This window comes from Scardinius erythrophthalmus (assembly GCF_964197995.2).
Source record: "Scardinius erythrophthalmus genome assembly, chromosome: 2".
Classification (NCBI taxonomy): Eukaryota; Metazoa; Chordata; class Actinopteri; order Cypriniformes; family Leuciscidae; genus Scardinius; species Scardinius erythrophthalmus.
The window spans coordinates 7,316,076-7,332,491 of NC_138222.1; the positions used below are offsets into that span (position 1 = coordinate 7,316,076).

The following is a 16,416-nucleotide window of genomic DNA, read 5'->3' on the forward strand; positions in this document are numbered from 1 at the left end:
AGTCAGAGTGCCTAACTTATTGGGAGGAACACTGAAACATAAACTCGTTATAAAAAGTTGCTGTTTTTGACTCTAGAAGTTGCTGTTGTGAATGTTGGCTGTGTTGATTTAAGATTTTTGGCATCAGAAAGTGTCAGATTTTCCAGGCTTACTGACTACCACAATAAATTGACTTAAATGTAAACAACCCAGCTTTGTGGGAACAGTTTAACAACGGAAGGCTACAGCTGAAACATCTGCCTTTTCATCCTGAATTCAGTGGATAGTTCTTAAATGAAAACTCAATGTTTTCCTGACACTGTATTCATTTGTGATTAGCATCATATGGTGCTTTTATATTAAGGCTACATGGGTGCAACAGTAAAAAGTGTATTTCGGAAGTTCCATCTCATTAAGACAGGAATGGAAATTATGTGTTTAAGTGGAATGTCCTATGGAGCGCCTCTCACCTCTGCTCTACATCCCACAAACCTGTCCCCTGCAGAGCTCCCATTAAACACAGTCCTCCTTCAATTACAGATAACTTGAGATGAGGTATGGAAAACGGAAAGAAGGAATGCACTTGGTACCCAGTTTGCCCTCCAGGGCCTTTAACCCCCTGGCTTCACAGACAAAATGTCTCAGACTAAAATGCATGTTTGAGCTGTTTTAACTGAAAGCAACTTGCAATGCCATATCTTAAATGCCATTGTTTTGTCTCAAGATGCACACCAGTAATGTTTCTTTTCTATGGCATGTTTATAAAAGCTACTTAAATGTCCTAATTGAACTCAGGCCTAATCCTGGCTTAATCTAAGCCCTGTCTGTGAAACCAGGTCAACATGTAATAACCCAGACCAGGTGCTGATCATCTGTCTGTACACCTGGCATTCCAGATGGGGAACAATGGAGAGACACTTTCCTTTTACTACCTTCACTTCCTGTGAAATAAACAGACGAGTGCCAGAGGACATCAGCTTTAACTGTATGCAAAAGTTTATTGAATGACAACATTAATTCATTTCACACACACGCACACACACACAAATAAAATAGATTCAATTTACAAATATATAATTGCATAAAAAGTTATCCTATTACAACAGCTTGAGACATCCTTGACATAAATGAATAATATATATATATAATAACGCTACCTTCAATGCCCTTATTTTTTTTCCCTGTACAAAAATAGCTCTATCTCTGTAAGTAGTATAAAGTAATATAAAACTATTAAATAGTGATATCTTTGACCATTTTTTTTTTCAAATATACATATACTTGCGATAAAAAAAAGAAATAGATTGCACATATCTCTATACAAATAATAACAATAACAGTGTTCAAGTAAGTTTGAATACAATCCTTGTGGACTGGCACAGACAATCCACATAATCAAAGGCATTCATCTTGCTTACAGTGTCCAAAAATGTGATTCCAAATTAGAAACACCTTCATTGGCAATTAAAAAAGTCTCTTTCTCTCTGTGTATTCCTTTCTAGAATCATGAATCTTTCCCTGTTGAATTGGCTTGAAGTCCAAAGACTTTTCTGACACAGTCACTGGACAGACACAGCTAAACTCGGGGCCGTAATCCCACCGACTGATTCACCAAGAGGGCAGTCCATTTGTCCCAGGAGAGGAGGTTCTGCTTTTCCCTGAGGCCAGTCCACTTCAGTGCAATGATATCCAAGGCACACTTATTCAGCAGCCCCATCGGCATCTCCCCTCATTTTTTTTCCCGGTGCTTGATGAACAGCTGCTGTTGTTTCTGTGCTTCTCTTAGACGTTTTCTCCTCCGACAACAGACTTCAGAAGACAAGATTGCTCTTCCAGCCCCTGTGCTTGGAAAAGAATGCGCTAGAGAACTCTTGGCAGGAGTCTGAGGCATTTGTAGAATTTGGTATTTGGCCGGCGAGCCTCTGTCGCCGCGTCCCGGAGAGCTCCCGCTCTGTGCGCTCACCTCCGTCTGAGTAGCGCTTCCAACCTGTGCAGGCGTGACTGAGAGTTTGAGCTTCTCCACGCCGTCCTCAGCCCTTTGCCCTCCTGTCTCAGAGTCATTACTTTCTCTGGAACGGACCTTCGCCGCCGGCCGTACCCGAAGGGATTGATCTTGTCCGCGGGTGCGTTCCCGATCTTGAGCTTGTTGTTGAGGTCATGGATACGGTGTGCCAGAACATGCACCGTGCAGGTGCCAAGCGAGCAGCCCGCTCTTCTGGACTGGTTGATGGAGTTCTTGGAGCGTTTTGTCCTCATGCTGATGCCAGTGCTGTCAAGACAAACAGGGGAAGAGGACGTTAATGCCATGCCCGGTGTTCCTGAGCAATTTAATTGGGCATACAGCCTTAGTTTTTGACGTTACTTGGTTGACTCCATCATGTGAAACCACCACACATAACTTTTTGGTTGGCAATGCCTTTTTTCTTACCTGGAATGTGGCTTTAAGTTGTCTTTGACATCGTCCTCTCTGACAAACTGGCTGCTGTCTAAAGTCCTCAGTGCAGCAAGGCTCAAATCCCTTTTTGATCTCTGCAGCCGTACACTAAGAATCAAGAAGAGGAGCCATTTTCATTAGAAACTTTTCAGCCAATGGCGAACATGACTAAAAAAAAACAAATCAAATCACATCAGCTCACCTTCTTTTCAGGTCGTGTTTTGCACTGTCCACACTGGGTGCAACGGTGGCCAGCAGGCAGCAGCAGAAGATTGACTGCAGAATCAGTTGCATCGTGGCTGAAATCTTGAAGGAAAAAGCATATGAATCATCTGTTAGATATCCAGTTTGACAGAAAGCAACTGAAACCTCCAATCACCTGCATGCAACTCCCCTACTCTGTGCCAACCATGCTTTGCTCACGCTTGCACAAGAGTCCAAAATCCAATCTATTTACACTCATTGTGCATTTATTTACAATGTCAAGCTGAGGTCGCACTTTCTATGAATAAGTAAACTTGCAACTATGCGTAAGGTCCCTGATGAGCTGCAAAAGGGACAGTGATGTACAAAACAGTGGATTTTTTACAAAGCAGGGTGTCTCCAACTCCATCAGCACCCATTAAAAATAAATGAAAAAAAGTCACTCAAATTCCCTTCAAATTAGATTTTTTGCCTAACAGACAGAAGCTACTTTTCCTGGCTTATAGATGCAAAACTGAGGCTTAGTTTCTCACATAACTGTACAGATATCCTGTGCACATTGACCTCAAAAGAAAAGACACTGAGCAACTAACAGAAACACATATGCATACCTGTGTTGAAGTACTCTCGGCTGGCTTCAGAAGTCCGTGTAGAAAGTAATCCAGAGGCGTTTGACTTGCTGGTGCAGCGCTGATACTCTGCTAATAGTCTGACTCTCCTCAGCAGGAGTTAGTGCATTTATACTGGAGGGTGGGAGGGGCTCGCGTCTCACACACTCTCTCATCCCAGCACTTCCTCTCTGTAGCTCAGGGTAACCACCTCAATTACAGCATGAACCAGATGAAAACGAAACTCAGGATATTGATGGGTGATTGCTGAAATTTCTTTTTATCAGGGTTTCTGGGAAGAATAGGCAACCGCCAATCCGGGGAATTCTTTGGAATTCTTTTACCAGTAACATTGCTCATGATTTTGGGCGTTGTTTGGGGGTACAACTATGATATGTGCGTCCCTAAAAAGATAGAACAAATGTGAATTCAGCTTCTTGTTTCACACACAAAACTCGTTTGACGAAATTTTTCATTAATTTTGACTTGCTTTGACTACTTTAAACTGACACAAAAGTATATTATATAATTAATTATGTAATGAAGCGATTTAGTTTTAACATAGTACACAAGATCAAATAAAAAGAGGTACAGACAGAGTTTTTATCTGTATTTAAAGAAAACTATAATGCTCATGACAGTGTCAGAAAGGACCATTAAGCGTATACTTATTAAGCTGATATTTAAAGTCATTTAGAAAATAAACACAGTTGATCTATGAATACTGAAGTACCTTTGAGACAGATTTTCTATGCAAGAGGTGAAACTGATCGGTTTATTCCTGGATATGTAAACACAGATAAGGTACATTTACATTTTGGGGAGAATGCCTGCTGACCTTCACCTAGTTATAAATGTTTTTTTTATATATACTTTAGACTAGATAAAATTGCATCAATATCAAAACTGAATTTATCTGGTACTAAAATAAAGTCCATCATTTAAAAAAAATAATAATAATATTTTTTTTAATTGAATCACCAACATTTATTTCACATAAATGTAACCAGTCCATGTTAATTACTGTGCAGTCCTGATGTATCCTTATATGGGAAGTCAAAGATTGCACAATATCCACACACTGACACCATCCAGTTGTTTGCCTCTCAGCCCTTATATGGTGAATATTGTTTGTTAAACCAACATGTCATAGCCATCACACAAATTGCTGATATTTGATCATGTATGATGAGAGGCAGGTGAGAGGTATAGATCTACCTGTGCGTCACATGTTCAGGTATGCTACAGTTACAATGAGTCACTGTGAACACCCTGATGTCATTGAGCAATTTCATACTTTTGTTGTTTTGGGGTGATCATAGGATGAGTAAAAAGATGAAAAAAGTCATTTGAAAACGACAACATTCCTTGAGAAATGTCATTTAGCTACTACATTTTTTTCTACCATGTCATTCTTGGAAGCACCTTGGTAAATACCATAGTATGTGAATATGGTAATCATTCAGTGCAATTGTAAACTGCTTTATTCTCAATGGGAATAAAGAACATGCTTGAACAACAAAATGCATGTATGGACAATTTCAAAAATAAATACTTCAATATATATATTGAAGTAAAACCCCAATTTGTGGTCATTAGCTGGTCCAAAAGAATCTAGATTATGGATCATTTGGACTGGCGAGTCTAAGATTGATCTGGTAGCTGGTTAGAGCTGGTATACCACAACTCGAAACCATGTTCCAAAACCAGCATAACCTGCTGATATACATTCCAGTAGGGACTTTGTCGTAAAGTAAAATTACGTATGTAACTTTACAAACTTACAATCACTCTCACTTTTGTCGATCATCTCCCAACTTTAGGCTACCTGAAAAAGAAAGAAAGAAAAACAAAACAAAACTGAAAAGCAGTGACGATCTGTGTTCAGAGGTTAATCATTATCACATATTAGCCTAGGCTGCATGACATATTATTTTGAAACATTTGGTTGTGGCATCATAAAAACCAAATAAAATTGTTGAGACATTCGAATTACCAACTTTTGCATAGTCTACGTAAGGGAAGTTAAACAAACAAACATGAATTCGTTTTGCAGCAGGATAACATTACTCGACATTATTCGAGTCTTAAGAAATCCCTTTCAATATATGAGTGTAATAGCCTATGTTATTATGTATCGCCAGTGTCAGTGAATGCACGCGCAGGACCCACGCCCATGCACGGCCAACCGCCAGTCCACGCAGGCGCACTGGCTCTCTCTGTGTCAAACATGGCTGTGCTTTTGAAGAAAGAAAAATGCTGAATTGTGTTGCAGAATTTCGCCAAAAGAGGAAACCATGGCTAGACTTGCTGATTATTTCACAGTGGTAGGATACGACCAGGAGAAGGCTGGTAAGTGGTGGTGTGTGTTTGGAGGAGTGTTGTGATTTATTTAGGCCGTTAGCTACAAATAGTGCTGCTGCTGTGGTTCAAGAGATTAATGGATGGATTTCACTTTCTTTGACGTGTTATAATCCGGTGTCAATAGGAATTCCGTATCGGTTTGTATCAGGGAGCAACACTGATTATTCTTGTTTGTGTTTATGAATCACGCAGTATGTGCTTGTCTAAATGGGAGGTTTAAAGCTGGTTTTGATGATGGTGTGGTCGTTTATTTGCTTTTGTTTTAATATGTATATGTACAACACCGCTAAAGCAAATGTTTTTATGATAACATACTGTATAATATGTTTTTATTTGATATATGAGTGTTTTTGTCAGTAAATCTCAGCACACACACCTACTGTATTTGTCGCGTGTACATGTAAACAGTGAAAATTAAGCGCGCGCGCGATGACTCATGCGGTCACTTGTTACTATGTGTTTTCAAGCCGCAGGCATTGATCTCTAAATGGCGATTTAAGCGCTCTATGTCGCATTGATTTCCACATTTGGCCCTGAGGTTTGGGTCAGTAGAGAGCGGACCGGTGTGTGTGTGTTCATACGGATCCGCCGGAGAGCTCTTCCTGTGTTGTGGAAAGCGGATGCAGAGGAAACAGGACTTTACGTGTCTCGAGCTGTGCGTAATGTGGAATGAGTCTACAGGTGCTTTCAGTTACAGCACATGATCATGTTTACATATCTAAAGGCTGAAGCAAGCAGCACGTCCGCACACAAACGATGGTGTAAAATGATGTTCTTCACTATCCCCTGCTATTACACTGACTCATGTAGCCCTTTAACTGTCACAAGAAATAGGCTACGTGCAGTGAAGGACATAACAGATTCTTCCACTTCTTTTAATTCCCAACATTGATTAAAGGCCCAGGGTTAGTTCATCCAAAAATGAAAATTATCCCATAATTTCCTCACCCTCAAGCAAATCCTATATGACTTTCTTCCTTCAGCCAAAGTTTTATTAGAAAAAACATCCTGGCTCTTCCAGTAGATTTTGAAACCCAAAAAAGCAAATCCATCCATCATAAATGTAATCCATACGGCTCTAGTATGGATATAAAGCTTCCTTCTGAAGCGAAGTGATGCGTTTTTGTTCGAAAAATATTTATATTTATAACTTTTATAAACTATAAACTCACTGGCTTCCGGTGACGGCTAACGCAAGTCTAGTTCCGGCGGAAGAGTGACCTCTGGCCCTACGCATGACGTAGAATGTAGGAGGTTTTTTGTGTGTGTGTGTTAAGTTAATAGTGTTTTTATTAACAAAAACATATTCTAGTGTAAGCTTAGGTGAGAGTATACGCATCAAACAAACAGGCCTGGGCAACAAACTCAAACTCCTCCGACATTTCTCTTTAAAAATCCTCGTTTTAGACTTCTAATTCGTGACCGGTGTGTTGTTTTGCTCTATCATCTGCACTTCCGTGTTTGTCCATACATCACGTGTTGGGTCAGACTCAGAGTTTCGGTTATTCTGTGTTTCAGTAGAAAAATCATTTAATTGTGAGCCGGACTCCAGACATTTCCACAGTCCTTCTTGTGATTCTAGCCTGTGTCTTCTCTGAACGGACAACTGTTTATGTTTTGTAGGAGTCTTGGTGATGCTGTTGTGTCTTTCTCAGCAATTATAAGCATCCATAGAGTTCAAATGAGTGAAGCCTTTCTTTCAGTTGCTGAAAGACATTGACTTGCCTCTAAGAGGGCATCAGATAAGCTGGCTTCCCTCCAGGCTTCAGACTTTAAGGGCTGCTCTTTCTGAATCGTCTCTGTCACTTGTGGCATATGAATAGGTAAGCAGTGTCCTCCGTTTTAGGCTCATACTGATTTCCAGTGCATAAATGGCTGTGTTGTGCTGGGGAACTCAGTGTTTTTGGCGTCTGTGGGGGGTTGTGTGAATTCAGGCATCATCCTCACAAAAAAGTGTGGCTGTAATTTTGATCCTCCTTTAGATAAATATAATAAGTGAGACGGCATTGAACATTCCTAATTTGTCCTAAAATGTTTCTCAGAGCACTTTTCTAAAATCTCAGGGAGACTTCTTTGTAATGGTATTGAAGTGAATGTACAGGGCTCCAGACCCCTAAGTTCTACAGATGGTGGCTACCTTGGTAGTGCTGGGGGGATTTTTAAATATAAAGTTAATTTAATCATAAAATTAGCCTACTTGTTCTTGGAAATGCACATTTGACAGTAAAGACCTGAGCTAGAGTTGAGAAGTTGAGAAAATTCACTATTAGGCTATTATGAGGGTAAGTCAAGTCACATTTATATAGCCTAATGCTTTTTACAATAAAGATTGTTTCAAAGCAGCTTTACAGAGATAACAGGAAAATGCAACAAAGTTTGCTTCCAGGAGAAAATAGCGTCACAGTCCAGCTTAAGTAAGTTCAGTGATGTTTAATTTTGTTGTAAATAAGTTATTTATTTAGTTAATTTATATATATATTGCCGCTTTGGAGAAAACCGTGATGTCATCGTCCAGCTCAGTTCAATTCTCATATAATGGTGTCAATGCAGGCAGATCAATATTATTGTTGAATATTCAATTAAAGGTGCATTGCGCAAGTCTCTGAGTTTTTGCTGAACTATGCCCCCTCTGGCGACAAGCGAAACTGCAACACTGCAACTGAACGCGCATGACGTCACGCCCAGTCTCAAATTCCGACCCGAATCCCTCTTATTTATTTTACTGTACAGGATTATAGAGGCAATCGCAGTGATCAGAGAAGGGCTCATTCAGCCCATCAGGCAATTGTTTAAGCATGTATGGGTTAGAAAAACGGGTATTTTTAACATGAAATGTTGCGCAATGCACCTTTAAATGTTAAATTTAATGTCCTCAACTAAGCAAGCCAAAAGCCAATGGCAACAAACGTGAAAAAAAGGCTAAAAAGCCAACAGTGGCAAGGAACCAAATCTCCATCAGGGGCAGAATGGAGAAAAAAACCTTATGAAAAACCAGGCTCAGTTGGGGGGTCAGTTCTCCTCCAGGTCCTCCATCTGATCTGGATACGGTCTGGATCCGGCTGACTACATCATGCGTTGTGGTCGTGTCTCGGCGCAGGTCCTCCATCTGATCTGGATCCGGCCCGGATCCGGCTGACTACATCATGCGTTGTGTTCGGGTCTAGGCGAAGGTCCTCTATCTGATCTGGATCCGGCCCGGATCCGGCTGACTACATCATGCGTTGTGGTCGGGTCTAGGCGCAGGTCCTACATCTGATCTGGATCCGGCCTGGATCCGGCTGACTACATCATGCGTTGTGGTCGGGTCTAGGCGCAGGTCCTACATCTGATCTGGATCCGGCCCGGATCCGGCTGACTACATCATGCGTTGTGGTCGTGTCTAGGCACAGGTCCTACATCTGATCTGGATACGGCCCGGATCCGGCTGACTACATCATGCGTTGTGGTCGTGTCTAGGCAAAGGTCCTCCATCTGATCTGGATACGGTCCGGATCCGGCTGACTACATCATGCGTTGTGGTCGGGTCTAGGCAAAGGTCCTCCATCTGATCTGGATACGGCCCGGATCCGGGTGACTACATCATGCGTTGTGGTCGTGTCTAGGCACAGGTCCTACATCTGATCTGGATATGGTCTGGATCCGGCTGACTACATCATGCGTTGTGGTCGGGTCTAGGCAAAGGTCCTCCATCTGATCTGGATACGGTCTGGATCCGGCTGACTACATCATGCGTTGTGGTCGTGTCTAGGCAAAGGTCCTACATCTGATCTGGATATGGCCCGGATCCGGCTGACTACATCATGCGTTGTGGTCGGGTCTAGGCGAAGGTCCTCCATCTGATCTGGATACGGCCCGGATCCGGCTGACTGCATCATGCGTTGTGGTCGGGTCTAGGCGAAGGTCCTCCATCTGATCTGGATACGGCCCGGATCCGGCTGACTACATCATGCGTTGTGGTCGTGTCTAGGCACAGGTCCTACATCTGATCTGGATACGGCCCGGATCCGGCTGACTACATCATGCGTTGTGGTCGTGTCTAGGCAAAGGTTCTCCATCTGATCTGGATACGGTCTGGATCCGGCTGACTACATCATGCGTTGTGGTCGGGTCTAGGCAAAGGTCCTCCATCTGATCTGGATACGGCCCGGATCCGGCTGACTACATCATGCGTTGTGGTCGTGTCTAGGCACAGGTCCTACATCTGATCTGGATATGGTCTGGATCCGGCTGACTACATCATGCGTTGTGGTCGGGTCTAGGCGAAGGTGCTCCATCTGATCTGGATACGGCCCGGATCCGGCTGACTGCATCATGCGTTGTGGTCGGGTCTAGGCGAAGGTCCTCCATCTGATCTGGATACGGCCCGGATCCGGCTGACTACATCATGCATTGTGGTCGGGTCTAGGCGAAGGTCCTCCATCTGATCTGGATACGGCCCGGATCCGGCTGACTGCATCATGCGTTGTGGTCGGGTCTAGGCGAAGGTCCTCCATCTGATCTGGATACGGCCCGGATCCGGCTGACTGCATCATGCGTTGTGGTCGGGTCTAGGCGAAGGTCCTCCATCTGATCTGGATACGGCCCGGATGGTTACAATTAGCGTTCTACATTAAATCTATGGGGCATGTTGGTGATTTATGGACTGAAAAGCGTTATAAAAATTTTTTGTTCATGGCACAATGCTTCTCCTGGTTTCCACATCAGCACTATTTGATCTGAAATGGTTTATAACAGAATTCTTCAGAAACCTGTTCTGAGCTTTTATTGGTCCACACTGATAAACAGTCCGTGCTGCACAGCTCAAATGAGAAACACAGCTTCTTTACAGATTCGTTTGCCGTTTGATTATTATTATTTTTTAATATTCAACAACAGAATTGGCTGCTCTTATCAGTCTGGGCAACGTGGTGGTTGCACCAGTGCGACCTTTAACAAAATGTACTCACACCTGGCAGCAAAAAAGGTTGCAAAATGCGTTTGTTAACATTATGTATGTGGCTTTTATTTAGGCTATATATTTCATTCATACATTTGGTTGTCTGATGCGTTGATCATCACATTTGTGTTGGTCGTTTTCCTGAAAAATGGGTTTATGAAGTTATATTTACATCTTTTTAGGCTATTCAGGATATTTAAAATATTTACAAACCTAGCAAATTATTTATTGTAAACAACTTTTTTTTCCTTTTTTTTTTTTTTTTGAAAGAAAATGCTTAATAAAAAGTATTTTGAAATGTGTATTAACTCTTAAATGGACTTCGGGTCTTTAGCGACCAGGGATGTCACCACCCTCTCCATTATTCATTTTTTAAAGTTAGACATAACCCCTCTTAGTATTCCTCAATCTATTCATAAACAATGTAACAAGAAAAAAAGTGTATAGGGTTGCTAGTGACGCTTCACAATAAGGTCTCATTTATTAACATTAGTTAATGTATTATTTAACATGAACTAACAATGAGCAATACATTTGTTACAGTATATTAATCATTAAGCCTAGCTAATAAAAGATAATCATTGTTTGTTCATGCTAGTTCACAGTGCATTAACTTTTATGATTTCTGACAACATCATTAACTTAGAACAAAATTTGTGAGACAGTTGTCTCATAAATTTTGTTTCTAAACACTCAAATCATGGCAAAAAAACTCCACCATATTGCACGTTGCACTTTCTCCCATTCATAGCCGTTCCCCTATTCATTTGTATATGGGTCATTGACAAATAAGGTTTTTAAAATTGTAAAAAAAATAGAATGGAGATATAACTATATTTGAAACCATTTTTTAGTTTACCTAGGTGTTAACAATAAGATTTTGTGGTTTGTACAATCAACGCTGTTTTTTTGTCATTTTTTACAAGATGGAAAAAATTTGTCACCAAAAATGTCATTCGGTTTAACCACTGATTTGAAAATTAAAAACTGATTTGACATTGATGTTGAGATAGTATATAGTGTGTACCACAGAAGAAATATTAAATAAAATTATCACTTATCTCATAAATGTAATCATTTATTGGACTGCTTTAAACACTGCTTTAAACATATTCAAGTAAAACATTGCACAGGGAAAGGAGAAAAGGGGAAATGTAAAAAAAAGAGCCTTATCTGCTTTATATTTGTATTATTGTAGTTCCTTTAGTTATTAAAAACAATATTATTCCATTTAAATATTTACTATATCGGTTTTACCGAATGACCTTTTGACACTTCAAAATCTTTAAAAAACCTTTAAAAGTTTATATGTAGTAAAATATAGGCCTAATTAAAACCTTTTGGATTCAGGATATTAGGATATTTGGATGGCTGGATATTAATGATGATGCTGCTGCATGATGTTCATTGGCAAAGGGAAACCAAGAAACATGATTTCTTTAGTTTTAACATATCGTAAAATGAGTGCTCTCAAAAGCCTTGCAGTTTAGGCTATTCTCTGTACAAGATGCTGTATTGTTTAAACTTAGATGCTAAAAAAACGAATTACATAATGTAAGTAAAACCTGGTGTGGAACACTAAATATATCATGAACAAAACAGGGTGTTTTCAAGCATTTCCATTTGCAGATGTTTGTGTGATCGCTTTTTTTTTACTTGACGGCTGTGAACCCTTGGGAATAGTGGCATGCAGTGATCAAATCGTGTTGGAGACTACTTCAGTTTCTGATGAGTTGGTCCTTGTATTCGTGTTCTGCAACAAATTAGCTGTTAGTGTAAGTGGATGAGCAATGTTTTATTGGCTCTTCCTGACAGTTTATTTTAATGGATGGCTGTAGTATCTAATAATTAGTGTTTTAAAGGCTGCTTTCCAAAATAGTCCACACGAATGTGATTATACGTCATTATTAAGCAAGATTGAAGTTCTGATGAAATGTTAAGTTTTTCAGCGTGATGCTTTTGTTTAAATGCTTCATTTTCTAATATTCTGTAATTCCAGTGGCATACAGTTCAGTGAAAAGCCTTCATTATAATGCGCAGAAAAACGATTAGCCTGTATCTCGAAATGTTCCTGAAATTATTGTTTTGCTAAGCTGGTCTTTAGGCTAATGCACCAACAACCCCACAACATTTAAACAAAATGTATTGGTTGATTATCCTCAGCAGGAGGATCAGGTCTGACTTATGAATTAAATGATTCATGAAATGTGATTACTTCATAGCACCATAGTATTAGAAAGGGAATGAAACATATCAGTATCATTTTAACTTAAATAACATGGCAAGACACACTTATACTTACAGTTGTTATTGGTTTTATAAGGCATGTCGGGTGCAGTTGTATGATAACTAGGCTAAATGAAACTGTAGGCTAACTGTGTCTGCCATGTTATTTAAATTTTTATGCAACTTTCTTTTTCTTCACTACATTGCAAAGCATAATATGAGTCTTTTTCCTCCACTTAATTTCAGGAAGAAATGCAGTTCCTCATTATTTTAAAGTGAAGAAATCAAGATCTTCTCCGAGACCCGACAGTGATGTCAGTTTCGTGAGCGAATCTTTTGAGCCGATTTTTCAATCAACTGGTTCATTTATGAATTAGACTGATCCGGAATATTAAACTTGCAGCAAGTTAAAAGCGAATCAAGTAAACAATAAACACTTGATTTAGTCTTGTCCCGCTCAAATGAGCCAAGATCCGGGAGTAATGTGATATTCTCAGATCAAGTGTTCTCCTAATCATTCATAATAATGTCTTACTGAGCTCTGGTCTAGCTTATTTGTGTTGCATTAGAAACCTTTCTTTTACTGGAGGAATATTTTATTTGTGTTTCTCTACTTTAACTTAATTACAGGGTTTGTGTACACCATCCACCACGAATAAATATTTCATAATTAAAGGGATACTTCACCGATTAGCATTAAGCTTTGTATCAGTAGAATCCTGTAGTATTTTCGAATGACCGTGCTTCCCTCCCTCATGTCCCTCTGAGATGAGAGATTTCTGTATTGTGTGTCTGGAAAAAACCCTCAGATGGCGCAAAAATCGTTATTTAGCGTCATCAGAGGCTTTTCTGTCCAGAGGCGAGAGACTACAGCCAGTAGGAGGAGCTCGTCCCGCATGTTTCAACCCGCCCATAGGGGGATCTCACGATAAAACGGCGTCTTTTCAGTTTTCTAGTCAACTAGTAGCCTAGTTGTATAATTTCTTCCGATACTGCCCTCTGTAACCGGTAGGCGTGGCTTGGGAGTGGCCTTGTAGGGCAGCGAAGCAAGTGCATTCTGGGAGTTGTTGTCTTTCATCCACATGAGCCAAAAATACATTTTCTGGCTTTTCTCAGTCTAGAAGGCACCAACTTCTAAAATAATTTCATAAATGACCCAATTTAAATACACATTCATCTTTCCAGCGGTGAAATATCCCACAAATGTTAATTTCTCTTACCATTGCGAGATGTAGGCTAATGTTGTATTGTCTGTGCATTTAGTGAAGACAACTCCAGACACATTTCCTATCATGTATGCATATGAAAAATATGAAAAGTCAATCAGAGTAATTATGGGGTGGAGCGACCTCTGCAGGCTGCAGCCAAGTCCTTCTCGCCGTGAGACACGCTTTCTGTGCGCGCCCTTCGCGATTGCCTTCAGAGAAAGGCAGATTTCTGTACGGTCACTTTGGCAGTGTGCCAGTCAGAGTTATTTTAACATCAAGCATGTCCCACTCTTTATTGTCTCATTCATGTGTTTCATCACTCTACAGTGTCTATAAGTGATGTGCTACGCGTAGGCTATACATACTACGACATACATGATATAGCAAAATCTCTAGCGAGACATCAGCGCCCAGCCCTATAACATATACCGTATTAATGTTTTCCCTAAATATTGAAATAAATGTTAATTTAGTTTCAGAACATTTAGGCCTATGTTCTAACATTTTATATTGTGGGTTTCATGAATTCATTTTAGATCATTTATATTGGTCACACTCAACTGTAGATATTGCTATTGGCATCGGCCACTGACCAGAAACAGTGTTATTAATATATTGTGAATATTCGATACATCACCTATAAATACTGTTGGTAATGAGTTCCAGCTTAGGTGAAGTTAGCACAGATAACAGGTTGTGTCAGCAGAAAATGGATTTGCTCTAATGAATATGAAGCATGTTGTCCTTGATGTTCATGCTGTTATTTTGTGTGTTTGCCCTGAACATTTTATTCTTCAGATTCTGAATAATAAACACAATATTTGTGTCCTATGTTGGGGAATTATGTCTTTATGACTGACGATCATTAAAAGCTTCTTATCCAAAGCATCGTCCTGTGGGGACAGTCCTTCTTTTTAATGTCAATTTGTTATTGATATCCGCTTCCTGCTTTGATTTCCTTTCAAATGAAAGAGTCAATTCCTGGCAAAATCACAAATACGTGCAAAGTCAATGCTTACATTACGAGCGTAAATGAGTGCCTTGTGGTTGGAAATGACACTGTTAACGAACAGAGGAAATGTTTTGCTGCCACTGGACAGTGGAAAACTCAATTGGCAGACCATATAAATGTTTGAAGTTTATTACAAATAGTCTCATTTTAACACCTCCATCATTTTATGGATAGTACGATGTTGATATCAGGACTGATTGCTTCATGGAAAGATAAGATGGTGGAATCAATTGGAATTGTCACGGAAGTGACACACACTTTGTTTCACTTCAACTAGGCTGTTTCTTCAACTAGGCTGTTTTGCAATAGAAGATTGCGGTTTTGGGCCTAGATCATTTGGATTCGCCATTAAGATGTTTATCATTTCAGACAAAATGTACTTGATCAGAAAAAAAGGAATGCAAGTGTCTTCAATGTTCTTTAAAAAGTGAAAAATAAAGATGATTGAATTTGTCAAATGATTTGCCTGCTTTAAACGTCCATCTTTGTCCCTCATTAAAGCTGGTGAAAGGTTATACTGATGAACTGATGATGAACTTGGGTTGATCACATCTAGTTTCCTGATCCATGGAAATATCTGGAGCAGATTGCATTGGATGACCTCTACCCCAACTCTCTGACATTGTTGACCATATTTCATTGTATGCTATTTCATTTGACCAGTTGTAATAAGAAGTCATAATATGATCATCGAGAAGAGCTTGAGGATCTTTGATGCTGAACTGCTATGCACCTTTGTTCAGAGCAACCCATGGTAAGGTTGAAATCAGACAGCCAATATAAATTACACTTATGTCATTTTGCTATTTGTTGTATTCGTTTCTGGCACATCAACCCTTTGGAAAACCCTATGAGTTACATTTCGCTCCCAACATTTATTTTTCAGTTCCACAGCTGCTCGGGTCTACTGGCTCTCTTCCTGGAATTTAGATGTTTTGACATCACAGATTTGGTAATCTTTCTTACCCTTTACCATGCAAATGATAGCATATTCCTTTGCATATCTTGTTTTTTTGGACAGCAGTGTGACGGCCGATTGAGGGATGGCTCTGGGATTTCTGGAAGAACATGTACTTGTTTTGTGAAGCAAAATATTTGCTTTACGTAAATGATATAGTGCAGATTGCAGAACTTGGGCATCAGAATTTTTCTAAAGCCTAGTACAGATGGGATGTGTTACGTTTCCCTTGCACACCTGTTTGATGAGCCAGTTTTAGGTTAGATGTTAACGTGGTGGTGACGCAAAGAGACGCTGACTCCCAGTGTTCGGCTGTCTGTGCTTTCTGATTTATATAAAAATGTCTGGGCAGAAAGATGGATTAAAGTTTCCAGTGAACAAGAAAAATATAAGTCTGGAGTATCGTTTTGATAGCACAAATGAAGGAATGGCAGAGCTTTTTGAGCGCTTGAAATGCGAAAGACTTTCCATCCATCCATCCATCCAT

At 40.0% G+C, this 16,416-nt stretch overlaps 2 protein-coding genes across 7 annotated transcripts in view; one reads left to right on the forward strand and one right to left on the reverse strand.

Moving 5' to 3' along the window:
• Window positions 1-953: 953 nt before the first annotated feature.
• adma (adrenomedullin a) lies at window positions 954-3,629 on the reverse strand. The gene is made up of 4 exons (XM_081393505.1): window positions 3,229-3,629; window positions 2,616-2,719; window positions 2,408-2,521; window positions 954-2,248 (listed from the first exon to the last, which is right to left on the reverse strand). The coding sequence occupies exons 2-4, from the start codon at window positions 2,705-2,707 to the stop codon at window positions 1,939-1,941; spliced, it is 516 nt and encodes a 171-aa protein (XP_081249631.1). The 5' UTR covers window positions 2,708-2,719; window positions 3,229-3,629; the 3' UTR covers window positions 954-1,938.
• Window positions 3,630-5,431: 1,802 nt separating this feature from the next.
• Window positions 5,432-16,416, forward strand: part of sbf2 (SET binding factor 2) — a 137,277-nt gene continuing 126,292 nt past the window's right edge. For all 6 annotated transcript variants that reach the window (XM_081393517.1, XM_081393519.1, XM_081393520.1 and 3 more), the window contains exon 1: window positions 5,432-5,577. In XM_081393517.1, the coding sequence (XP_081249643.1) occupies window positions 5,523-5,577 (55 nt within the window). In that variant the 5' untranslated portion in view covers window positions 5,432-5,522. The remainder of the gene's footprint in view (window positions 5,578-16,416) is intronic.